The sequence below is a fragment of the Musa acuminata genome, chromosome BXJ2-4 (assembly GCF_036884655.1).
Source record: "Musa acuminata AAA Group cultivar baxijiao chromosome BXJ2-4, Cavendish_Baxijiao_AAA, whole genome shotgun sequence".
NCBI lineage: Eukaryota > Viridiplantae > Streptophyta > Magnoliopsida > Zingiberales > Musaceae > Musa > Musa acuminata.
The window spans coordinates 33,912,764-33,925,725 of NC_088341.1; the positions used below are offsets into that span (position 1 = coordinate 33,912,764).

At 43.6% G+C, this 12,962-nt stretch overlaps 1 protein-coding gene across 2 annotated transcripts; it reads left to right on the forward strand.

Moving 5' to 3' along the window:
• Positions 1-6,468: 6,468 nt before the first annotated feature.
• LOC103975829 (trihelix transcription factor GTL1) lies at positions 6,469-11,070 on the forward strand. Of its 2 annotated transcripts, none has more exons than XM_065104956.1 (3): positions 6,469-7,949; positions 8,611-10,261; positions 10,341-10,497. In XM_065104956.1, exons 1-3 carry the CDS (start codon positions 7,525-7,527, stop codon positions 10,350-10,352), a joined length of 2,088 nt encoding a protein of 695 aa, XP_064961028.1. In that variant the 5' UTR covers positions 6,469-7,524; the 3' UTR covers positions 10,353-10,497. The 2 variants fall into 2 exon arrangements, with proteins under 2 accessions (XP_064961028.1, XP_009389196.2); XM_009390921.3 differs by having other exon boundaries at positions 6,475-7,949; positions 10,337-11,070.
• Positions 11,071-12,962: the final 1,892 nt, after the last annotated feature.

The following is a 12,962-nucleotide window of genomic DNA, read 5'->3' on the forward strand; positions in this document are numbered from 1 at the left end:
ATTAATTAATTTTTAAGATATAAAATATATCAGATGAGATGTTAAACTCTCGATCTGATATATTATCATCAGATAAATATTTATGATGTAAAATTATATGGAAGTGAGAACGACACACCATTGTTATATCAATGTTTAAATATGTAAAATATATTAGATAAAATTTTAAACCCTTAATATTTCATAAATTTGATATTACCACTATCAAATTAATATTTAAGGTATTAAGAATATTAAATAAGATTTCGAACCCTTAAATAAATCTTACAGCTCTTAATCATCTAATTGTCATCTTCATCAACATAATCAACATAAGAGTTGATCCAAAATCATGCTCCATGTATGTGTTGATGAGGTTAGATTAATCCTTTCAACTTCCATATAGAAGCTAATAGTTTTCTTGCATGATTATACAAACATTAAATAAAGCCATTTTTTGGGCAGTCATTTAATATGAAATAATACTCCCTAAATTTTTTGTGAGAGTTATCTACCAGATGGCTTATTTCTTTTCAATGGAAACTTATGTGTAACTTGGATGAACAGTGAAAAGTTGGTGAAGAGTAATAGGATTTGAATTGCATGCTTAACTGTAGAATTTGACAAGTTATTTCATAAAATGATCATATTAGTGTTGGCCCATAAAACCTGTTGCAAGTTAAATTGCAAATTAAACCCAAATCTAAAGGCCCATCAAGTTGAATGCTTGGATGATCAGGTCATCAAATTCAATCCATTGATATCAGTAGGTAAGTCTGTTCTTTATCACTTTTGCTTAGTGTTTGGCCACATCATTTGCAACAATTTTGATAGCTTTGATAAGTGGGGTTGGCATATTTCTTTCCCCTTGTCAGTTCAGAAGATTCATATGCCATGATATTTAGATACTCCAAGTTTGATAGGGACAATTAGATGCTTGTCAAAGTTATTTGGAGAACACCACAGTGACACTACTCTTCAATGCCTTTCTTTCCTTAAATAATCTTCGATTCCTTTCATCACATCTTATCTACAAGTCTTTGTTTGTGATGATTGTTGTACATCATGTGTCTTTCATGTTCTTGGATTTTGATTTAGGAGACTGTGACTTGCCTGATCTGGTGGTGAACTCTCCTGTGAGATGGATTGTTTTGTCTTTGGTTGCTTAGCTTCTGAATCAAAGGACTCTGTGTTCTCCAACTTGCCTTTGTGCTTCACTTTCAGATGGTGCCCAGTGCAGTTATATGTCAGCTCGGTTGGTCACCCATCTCCTCCTGTTCTTGAATCTGCGAAGGCCTAATGAGCTGAGATGGTGATTGTTTCGGTTGATGAAGTAGGAGAGCAGGAGACTGGTGCCTGCCAGGGGCAAAGTACCAACCACCAAGGCAGTCCCACTTGAAGGTTTCGGAAGGCTTCAACCAAATTGTCATGGATCACAATTCTCCTTGTCCATGATGCATTCATTCTACTTCATGTGCTGCATCACCGACTCATTCATCTCACAGAATGGAGTAGGCCACCCATGTCCTTCGCTGCTTGACCTGTAAGTTGCTGCTTTCATTAATGCAGCCCAACTCCTGTGCGGCCATTGATCCATGTCCATGTTTCATGCATGTCACGGTTGTGTTCTTAGTCGATCTCGTTGAAGCAGATTGATGTGGTGGTGCATCAATTCTGCACCAACTTCTCCTCCTCGGCTTCCGCACTGTTTCATCACAGCCAGTGGTTGTGGTCGACATTAATGGCGCAGAGGTGAGCAGCAGCCAGCGGCAGATAACATCAAGCTTTATGCGGAGGGTGGTTGACGGTCTCAACCAACCTGTGGGGTGTGCCTTGTGCGTCCACAAATCGACATGCTCCTCATACATTCCTTAGGGTTCACCATGCAATGATCTGCAAAGGAGCTGCCAGTGATTGGCTCTTCAGTGAGAAAACAAGATTTCAGAACATGGTAATTTCTGATGCATGTCAAATATAGTGAAGTATTCTTCATCATCAGTAGCTCCAATCTGAAAATGAGATGCTTGCATCCATGCAATCCAGTCTCTCTCTCCACAAGAGGACAGTGAGTTGTGCCTTCCGGCTAATGTATCAGACTTACATGTTCAGAATTCACACTTCTTATGAATGATTCCTTTACTTTCTAAACCTCATAATTCTTTCTCATTAATGTCACTAAGATTCATGCACCACTATTTACATGATTCATGCACTCATTAATGTCACTAAGTTGGATGACAGAAACAAATTATATCCTAAAGGAATAATAAAGAGCAAGACTTTTGCTAGGATTTGTCAAGAAAATGCTGTGATCTGAAATCATGAAACCAATCATTTTTTGTTTTACCTAATAATTAAATTGACTGAAGTGGAATTTGCAGATGAGGGAAACATAGAAGAAAAACAAAAACAAAAACCTTTGCATGGAATCAAGATTTTGAGCAATTTCACATCTCAAGATTGTTATTGACAATTTTTTACTGTATATTATATAAAGTTCCATAGAATCAGAGGAGATAAAATGCACAGCTGATCATCACTTTCTCTTGCAAGCTTCCATGGCAAGACAGCAGATATGTGAAGGACACATGAAACTACAACCAAGAAAAGGCCTGAGACAGTGAACAAACATACATGACTGGATCCAACTCTTGCTGGTACCATTCTCGCTAGTAGCTGAGCCATTATTCCCTTTCATAATTGAAGATAAGAATGTGGATAATTCATGCAATGGTCCAGCCATGGAGGTAGGGCCTCAAGATAAGGATGGTGAACTGTGCCCCAAGGATTTACACTCAATAACTTTCTCCTCCTACCTTGCCAGTTGCAGAGATGATGTTGTAAGCCCACATCCACCACCAATGGTGAGGTCAGGTGGGAGGGAGAGTCAGTCAGTGTGGGACTTGTTTCTGGACTTTTAAGATAAGTTTCTCTGTGATTGGACTGCGATTGGATGGATGCCTTCATCTTCTTATCCACTCAAACAATGCCTTCATCTTTCAAAAAAATCAGTTTTTTGGCTGAATAAAAGTTTCTTATTATGATAAGAAAATAATGTAGCAGTAGAGAGAAATTATATGAAATGTTTTTTGACCTGATATTTGGCATCCATTTGCATCCAAAGCAAACATTTCTCCTCCTGTGAATTCATGTGACCATTTCCCCCACTGATGTCCATGAAACGATTGAAGCAAAAGAGTGAGATTCCTCTTGCCAACGGTTTTTTGGATCTTTGTCTCTCTCTCTCTCTCTCTCTCTCTCTCTCTCTCTCTCTCTCTCTCTCAAGATTTCTTCTTTTCAAAGCTTTTCAAACTCTCTCTCTCTCTCTCTTAAAATTCTCCAATATTGTGAAGCTCCTTGTCTTAATTAGCCAATATAATATAGCTTTGTGCATGCTAAAGATGACAAGTATTTTTTAAAAAAAATCTTAATTATAAATATGTCTAATATTTAAAGACTTGGAAAATAAATCTACTTGATTGATAAAAAAAATTAAATTTAAAATATTTCTCATTTAATGAAAAAATCCTTAGAAATTAAATATTAGGTATATAATAAATATCTCATGTATAAGTTTTTTAGAATGTGTTGCAGAAGAAAAAAAAAATAAGACCTAAAATTTTCTCCAATGGATATATAGAATTTATATGAAAATATTTCTCAATTTATATGAGAAAATATTCAAAAAAAAACCTTAGGCTCATGTTTGATTTAATTCAAGAGAGATTTTTCTTTCTTGTATTATTAACACTTAGTGAAAATTTTGCTCTATATAAATCTTGTGTTCACTATTTTTAAGTTTATGTTTTACTTGCTTCGACTCGATTCGGTTTAGTCTAACTTAATCGTCTTCATCGTATAGTTATAACCACATCACACCACTAAGTTAAGAAAAGATACATTTTAAGGATTCATATGATATTTCTTATGAAACTGTTCATGTTAGCATGGAATAACATTTTGAGTGTCATGATCACTTGTTGAGCACATGCTTTGGATTCCTTTACTGCAATGAAGAATATATCCCCAAGTAATGTCATCTTTGGATGCTTAATTATGTGTCCATAATTGTGAAACAACTTTTCACATGGTGAGGCCAATGAAAAATGGAAGAGAGAGAGAGAGAGAGAGAGAGAGAGAGGAGGACAAATAGTTGGATGCCCAACCTAGTAAGTAAGCTAGGTATCATGTGATGGATGTGTTGATGCCTTAATAAAAGTGGTATCCCCATTGCATGAGGGCCATTGCCTTTGGAGGATCCATGAGTCTCCAATTTATGGAATGAAAGGGTTGATAAGCATCCACTTTTTTCTTTTTTTGCCTTGTTGGAGAAAACTTCACATGCATATATATTCCTCCAAAATTAATGATTTTTTATATCCATCTCTATAATTTTAAATGTAAAGTCTGTGTTTTTCGATCATTATTCGACGCACCTTAGAAACTCAATATGATGCTAAAAATACTAAAGCTAATTTAACTTAAATTTTTTAGACACATAAAAAAATATTTTTATTTTGTAATAGAAAAGGTAAATCCAAAATGAACTTTTTGTTGGTGTTCTTTCTATGGCCCGACCAAGAACAAGTTAGGTTCAATGTATTATTGAGGTGGTTTAGTAGGGAAAATGTCACTTTCAATTGGCTTTTTCTTTGATTCCTCATCCCCATTTATATACTCTCACTATTCATTAACAATACAAATATTAATCTAAAAACCCCTATCAAAATGTCATTAGGCTCCGACTTAATCTTTGTATGTGTTTCAAATCCAATTTCTTGCATGCATAAAATATATACCCTTCACTACAGTCAGAATTAATTTTTGTACTAAATAATCGGGATATTATCATTTATTCGGTCAAAATTATATTTTAAGTTAGTGTAAATCCGAAATAAGGGTCTTTACACTGATTTTAATTTTAATTTAGATTTATTTTCTTCTTTATGGTAGCAAAATCCAAAGCAATACAGTGGTCCAAAGCAATATGGACCCACCCATCCAAATCGGAGTCATATTGGCATTAGAAACGACTTAATGGCGAAGCCGAAGAGAGCGGTGGCCACATGATCGCGATGTAGCCATCACCTGCGCACGACCCAAGAAAGCCACCCGGGAGGGGCACCAAGACCCAACCGCAGCCGTCCGATCGAGATCCCACGGCGAGCGTCTCATCTCCCGGCCCGCTCATTAAATCATCGAAGGGGGACCGCGGGGGCCCCGCCGCCGGAAGAAGTCTCCTCGGGGAGGCGGAGCGACGCCAACGCTGTCGGCGTCGGGACGAAAACGACCACGTGGTAGCGGAGTCCGTCAGCACTCGAGGGCGTTTCAGTCATTTCACGTTTCCGTTAATTCTATTACCGATTGACCCGAACCCAATAAATCGGACCCGGTCGGGTTCGTTGTTGATGCCGACTTGCCATGAATTCTTGCCGTAGCCAATTGCTACAATTATGGCTTTCGGTGATCTGAGATTGATTGGAGCCACCAATCCCTCATTATTGGCTATTTTATATTATATTGTACAGGTAATTGAAACTCTAATTCATATTAATAATTATTGGATCTTTGTGGCTTTTTTGAGAAGCATCATTTTTTACAAAAAAAAAAATATTTACAATATTTTTTTTTCTCTTTTCTTATGGATCTGTCTATACGATAAATCGGTCTCGTTATAACATAATATAAAAATATTTAGTATAATATTTTTATACATGTTATAGCGTTTTCAGTAATATTAGGAAAACATTATACCATGATAATATAATATATTTTTTTATTTTTTAATAATATTATAAAATATAATATAGTATAAAAATACTATAACATATTATTTTAATATTAAATATAAAAAATATTATAACTAGACTAGTTCATAGAAAAGAAAAAAAAAAAGGATCATTGGGGGTATTTAATGTATTAGGGAAAAACGAAAAAAATTAAATAGAAAATGTTTTTTTCGAGAATTCACCTAAAAATATTTAAAAAATATATTGTGAGGTTAAAAATATTAATTATATAGAAAAAGAAAAAGAAATGGAAAGCAACAACAACAACAACAGGAGAGACAAGTGGGAAGGATGGGGTCTATTATTACTTGACCAGATCAGGCGGGCCCACGGTAATAACTCAACCCCTCATCTCTAAGTAATGTTTTGGGGTGATTACATGGAGGAGCTACGGTTGAGGAGGCACCATCATCATCAGCCATTTGACCGTCATGTACTCTTCTCCCTCCTTCGCTTTCCTCTACAACGGCAGTAGGGCCTGCTGGATCGTCTTTGTCGACCTTTCCATCGAGCTTTAAGGGCAACAAAAGAATGGGGTCATTACCTGGCTTACGGAGGCGTTAACATGCCATGCCGTGGGTTTATTTGTGCGTGGGATCCGCTTTAATCGCCTTGCACGTTGTTACCCTTCCGTGGAGGAGGAGGGAGGAGGGAGGAGGAGGCCCATGCTACAGCTGTTGCAACGTATGCTTGTCTCCCTCCCCCTCGCTTTCCCTGTTCACAGTCTCAGAGATATATAGATATATTTCCTGCACCTCCGGCTACTATCAACCGGGTCTAAAGGCTGGGCCACCACACGGCAGAAGGGCGACCATCATGGGATCGCAAGGCTGTGAGCTGCAGGGGTGAGCAAGAAGGTGAAGCAACTTCTGTGGGTGGTGTTATTTACTTGTGGGAGACTTGCATGCATGAATGATGTTACCAACCAGGCTTGAGGTGGGAGAGCATGTGGGGGGAGGGATAAATTTACTCGAGATATTCCATGCCGACGGTGCAAGATTACTTCTCTTTCTTGCACAGTACTCTCTCTCTCTCTCTCTCTCTCTCTCTCTTCCCCTCTTGCTTCAGGTACAAACCTGAGCTTATATCTGATCTATCTTTCTCTCTCTCTGCTCTGTCCTTTGGGTGTTAACTATTCTTAGGCACAAAGTAAGCCTCCCTGACAACGCAGCATCTCGTTTGTTTTATCATTTGCCATCTCTTCTCTCTCCTCTTTCTCACATCATCATCAGCATCATCATCTGCCCCCCTCCCTCGCCTTCTTTCTACTCCCTGGCATTCCATTATCTCTTCTCTCTTTCACGTTGTTGGATCTTTCTTTCTCTCCCACTCCCCTTCGTGTTCTTCAACCTTCACCCCCCACCCCCCAACCCTCCCCCCGCGCGGGGGGTCTGTTGCATGGTGAGCTGAATTACTCAGCGTTTTGTTAGGAGAAGAGGTATTAGTTTTCTGTCTAAGCTGGGTTTGGAATTGGATCTCTCTCTCTCTCTCTCTCTCTCTCTCTATCTCTCTCTCTCTTTCCAGTTGTTCGTGCTCCCATCTTTTTCACCCCTTCATGTACTGGGTTCCTTTTCCAATTCTCCGACTGCGCCAATCCCCACTTCCTCCCCTCTGTCTCCCCGCTGAGGTGTGAGAGAGAGAGAGGAGGAGGAGGAGGGAGTCGGTGTACCGATCAAGCCACGCACTGTGGTAATAGAGAGTAGCGGATTGCTCAAAAGCGTAGAAGAGGAGAGCAAATAATAATAAATCCAAGGACATGCAGCAACAGCAGCAGCAGCAGCAGCAGCAAGGAGGGGCCACGTACGGGTTGCCGCCCTCCGAAATGGCCCCATTCTCGACCTCTGCGGTCGGCCCCGGGGCGCACCTGCTCGGAATTCCCGGCCCCGATCCCCTCCAGCAGCAGCAGCCGCTGGCCGAGACCGCGTCGCCCATCAGCAGCCGACCACCTCCAGCTGGAAGCGCGCCCTCTGCCGATTTTGACGAGCTAGTCCCCGCGGTGGCCGGCAACTTCCCCGACGACGTGGTCCTTGCGGCGGGCGACGACGCCGAGAGGGGTACCGGCGCCACCGCCAACCGATGGCCGCGGCAGGAGACCGTCGCCCTGCTCAAGATCCGTTCCGAGATGGACGCGGCCTTCCGGGACGCCACCCTCAAGGGCCCTCTCTGGGAGGAGGTCACCAGGTAATTAAAGTCCTTCACGATTCCCACTGCATGCTCCCCTTTGACACCGCCACCAGAATGTGGAGCCTTCCCCTTCACAGAATTCACGGATCTCTGATGCTTCGATCGAGACGCAGACATGGGCTTCCGACCTCCCTTTAACGGTTTCCTTGCAACCGACTTCAGCGCTCCATTACTGCGACTTCAGAGCTCCTCCTCTCTTCTTCTAAACCTCCTCACATCCCACCCACTCCTTTCTCTCTCTCCTTCCCAAGTTATAGCGGTCTCCGAATTCGATGACTGCTGCTTCAGATCCGCTGCACCAATCCCGATCCAGTCCTTGGTTTCCAAGCGTCTAAGATTCCCAGATGCAGAAGCAGCATAGCATGCATTCCCTCGCTCCTCCCCTCGAGGCCACTACTCATTATGACGACTGCTTCTTGCTTTCTCCCTTTTCCGTCACAACTGTATTCGAGGTGGGGGGGAGTTCATAATTGTAATATAATCGGATTAAGATGCTTTGTGCGTCTGTCGAGGTATAATGTAATCATGATCATCTCGTTTTTCCTGCGGCCATTTGCCTTTTCATTGTTGTGCTGCTTGTTTCTCTTTTATGGGTCCTTACTCTATTAGCCTCGTCTGCTGCGGCTGTTGCGTATAATTGTGGTTACCTTGTCGACAGGAAGCTGGCGGAGTTGGGCTACAAGAGAAGCGCCAAGAAGTGCAAGGAGAAATTTGAGAACGTGCACAAGTACTACAAGCGCACCAAAGACGGCAGGGCCGGACGGCAGGACGGCAAGAGCTACCGCTTCTTTAGTCAGCTAGAAGCCCTCCACAGCGGCAGCGCTGCCGCCTTTCCTCCTCCTGCCGTCGCTGCTTCGTCCGCCTTCAGTGCCGCCATGGCGGGCCCACCACCCGGGAGAGCTCAGCCTATCTCTTCCGTGGCCCCACCGACCATGGCGATGCCAACCAGGGCGGTTATGCCCGAGATGACCCCTCCCCTCGGTGGCCTCCAAGGAATCTCGAGCCTGGCCACAGGCGGCGCCGCCGCCGCCGCCGCCATGGGAATCAGCTTCTCCTCGAATTCGTCCTCTTCGTCGTCGTCCGAGTCTGACGAGGAGACGGAAGAGGCCGCGGAGAGACAGGAAGGGAGAAAGCGGAAGCACAGCGGCCGTGGGTCGGGAAATAGCCGGAAGATGATGGCATTCTTCGATCGGTTGATGAGGCAGGTGATGGAGCGGCAGGAGGTGATGCAGCGGCGGTTCTTGGAGGCCATCGAGAAGAGAGAGCAGGACAGGATGATACGAGATGAGGCGTGGCGGAGGCAGGAGATGGCGCGGCTGAACCGCGAGCAGGAGGTCTTAGCGCAGGAGCGCGCCATGGCGGCGTCACGGGACACCGCCATAATCTCCTACCTGCAGAAAATAAGCGGCCAGACCTTCCGGGTGCCCGCCATGCCTGCCACCCCCATCTCCATTGTGCCGCTTCCCCCCCATCAGCCATCGCATGCTCCGCCGCCACAACCAGCGGCTCCCCAGCAACAACTACACCCCCCACCGCTGCAGCAGCAGAAACCGGTACAGCCACTCCCTCAGAAGCACGAGGTTCAGCGACACCTCCAAAGCAGCGAGATCGCTCACCACCAGCCGTCGTCCGCAACGGAGTCTGTCCCAGGTTCGGAGCCTCAGGATGCGGTCGGACGTGCGAACCTGCAGGAGGCCATGTCGTCATCCTCCCGGTGGCCAAAGGCGGAGGTACATGCACTGATCAAGATCCGGAGCGCGCTGGAGTCCAAATTCCAAGATGCTGGCCCGAAGGGGCCACTATGGGAAGAGATCTCCGCCAGAATGCAGCAGCTCGGCTACAACCGGAGAGCCAAGCGGTGCAAGGAGAAGTGGGAGAACATCAACAAGTACTTCAAGAAGGTGAAGGAGAGCAACAAGCTTCGGCCCGAGGACTCCAAGACCTGCCCTTACTTCCACCAACTGGATACCCTCTACCGCAACAGGCTCCTTGGAAGCAGCAGTGGCAGCGGCAGCGGCAGCACTGCGGGAATTCAAGGGCAGCAGGGCCACGAAACCAATCCCCCTTCCAGTCAGCAACAAGGTAACGCGCTAACGATCATGCCACAACAGAAGGCATCACCACCACCGCCACAGTCACCGCAGCAGCAGCAACCTGCCACAGAGGTTGAAAGCAATAATGGGAAGAGCAGCAGCGACAACAATCAAAACGGTGGGAACTCCGAGGGTGGCGAGGGTCCAGGTGGTTCAGAGGTACCGACTAGCAACGGAGAGCTCTCCCCGAGCTTCTTCGATGTGGGATTGAAGAAGGTAACCATTGCTCCCTAAGGGTTTATGCTTCTTCGCTGATGGATCACAATGTGATGGACCGGTATTGCATTGAAGCCAGAAGACATTGTGAAGGAGTTGATGGGGGAACCGCCACAGCAATCTGTGATGGACGACTACGAAAAATTGGACGAAGCTGACAGCATCAACCTCGACCAAGACGACGACGAAGACGACGACGACGATGACGAGGCTAGAAAAATGCAGTACAAGATACAGTTCCAGAGGCAAAACGTGAGCGCCGGAGGCGGAGGGAACGAATCGGCGGCCGCAGCGACTGCAGGCTCCTTCTTGGCCATCGTCCAATAGATTCTACCGACAACCATCCATGACCGTACATGCTGCTTTCTCCTCCGTGCATGCATCCTCACCACTACCACCACCACCAACATAATCCCAATTCTGTGCGTCTTATAGTCATCTCATCAATCCGTCCTTTGCAATTTATTGATTTGTTTGTGGAATAAGAATCCTCGCCGGGCCAACGGCGAGGGCAGACGTTGACCAGCGGAGGTAATAACACAGCAAGCATTCACTACTAGTGGTAGAAGAGAGTCTTAGAGACAGAGAAATAAGGAGAATTCTGTATTGTGGAGTATACATGGAAATGTGGTAAATCAGAACAAAAATTGTCAAAAGATCTCACTGTCTCAACATCTCAAATCTCTCTTATCTACTTCACACTACAATTTTAGTTCCTGTACTGTGAGAGAAAAAGTAGTAGAACAGCTTTTCTACACTGTTTCTCTCTCTGTTGATGATTTGATGTGCACTGTCACAGTGATTCTTGATGTTGCTGAAGAGTACTTTTTATCTGCCAAGGACTTGAGTGAGCTACAGTGAGAATCCAGTAAGGTATCAACAAAAGAGGAGATGGATGAGCATGGAGAGAGGGAAAATTAGGAGAGTTGAGGTGGCTTTTGTGAGGAGATTGCAAGGAGTCAATCTGTGTCAACATTTCTTTATGACATTATCTATTTTATCCTCAGCTCTCTCTGCTTTGTGGCAGCAGCAGCAGCAGCAGAGGGAGAAATGGTAGCAGACACAGCAAGTCTTGGCAGGAAGTCTCAGTTCTTTGTGTTCCCAGAATGCCCTCCTTTTTGTTACATGTGTTGTTGATCTGAATTGCCCAAATGAGCCCCTCACTCACTATTTGCTTCCTTGCTGCCTAAATTTAGTCTACAGGTTTGAGTTCATTTTCTCAATCTTTTTATTTCCTTCTTTTTTTGCTTTATATTCTCTTCACCTTATCAAATATATCTTCTCTCAATGATTGTTGGAATTAAGTAAGATCTTATTTGATCTTTTGTCCTCAAAAGGAAAAAAAAGTTTGATACAATTTCAGTTGAATTTTAATTTATCATCAGATGTGGGTGAATCAACCGAGTTCAATATAATTTACTATATTTTATATTTTGAAGTTATTGAGATAATTTTTTATGAGAAAGTGTATCTTTTCCTAAGATTTTTTATTTTTATTTCTAATAGACATAAATGATATATCATTTACATATTTTCAAGTCGTATTAAACCATATCAAAGTAATAAAGATATCGCTAATTGTATTAAAGTAGGTTTACTTACGATGCTTAAGTTAGAAATGGACTTTGACGGGTTGGATTTTTTCTTTTTCGAGAGTGCTTTTTGTTGCGACGTTCATCGAACCAAAATTATGATTAGACTTGTGATCATGAGATTGTACACCGAACCGTTAACATTATGATTGTAAGGTAACAGCTAGTCTCGACATGAAGGATCACTGATTGGTATCTAGTTGAATGAGTTATACATGTATGCGAGTCATCATCTACGTCGTCATCATCGTGGGACAGAGACCGAATTAACACATCATTCAAAAATGAATACGATGTGTCATCTAACGGACTACATCTTAATGTCACTAAGAAATGCTATGTATCATTGCAATTATCGAGTTGAAGTTAGCAACCTCTTACCATCGAATCGTGTAGTGATCAGTCGATCAGAGAGAAGGGGTGTCATCATTCAAATGACCGATCCATGCAAAGAACATCGGCCACGTAACCCTGAGAGCCCTCCTCGTTCACTCTCGCTGTCTGTATCTACATGGCTGCTTGTGAAGCTTAAAAGAAGAGGAAACAGTGAAGTCAGTCCCCAGCCGTTCTCACATGCAGTTGCGGGATCATTGAACTCCACATGCTCGACACTTAATATATCTTATCTTTCTGATCCTTTTGGATCATCAAGCTCGCAGCAGTGCATGCATGTGACTCCGGTTGTGGATTGCAGCTGCTGCAGGCATCAGGCAAATGATAACTCCTGCGTGAGGTCCACAGTGTGGGTGTGAGGGCAAGTGTTTGCGGAGGGAGAGATGAACAGAGAGGTAAGGGAAGGTGAAAACTTGAAGGAAGCATGTTACAGGCACACACACACACACACACACTCTCTCTCTCTCTCTCTCTCTATGTGAGTGTGTTATAATAAGTCTTTCTTTACGATTTCCGCAGATCCAACGCCACCTTGGAACGAGGAAGCAGTGTGTGTATTTAAACCTGATGGGAGGCATCATTGAAACGTACGCCGACTCCAAAAGGGGGGTTTTGCCTTGTTTATTCGTGCAGTTTGGATCATATGATGCATCGCATGGGGAGTAGCAGCAGCTCTCCTCTTTCTCGGCATTGTACGATGGCGAATTCTAATTATG

Coding starts and splice junctions, on each gene's coding strand:
- LOC103975829 (XM_009390921.3), top strand. CDS start 7,525: ATGCAGCAACAGCAGCAGCAGCAGCAGCAGCAAGGAGGGGCCACGTAC. Junction 7,950..8,610: donor CTCTGGGAGGAGGTCACCAG/GTAATTAAAGTC, acceptor CCTTGTCGACAG/GAAGCTGGCGGAGTTGGGCT. Junction 10,262..10,336: donor TCGATGTGGGATTGAAGAAG/GTAACCATTGCT, acceptor ATTGCATTGAAG/CCAGAAGACATTGTGAAGGA.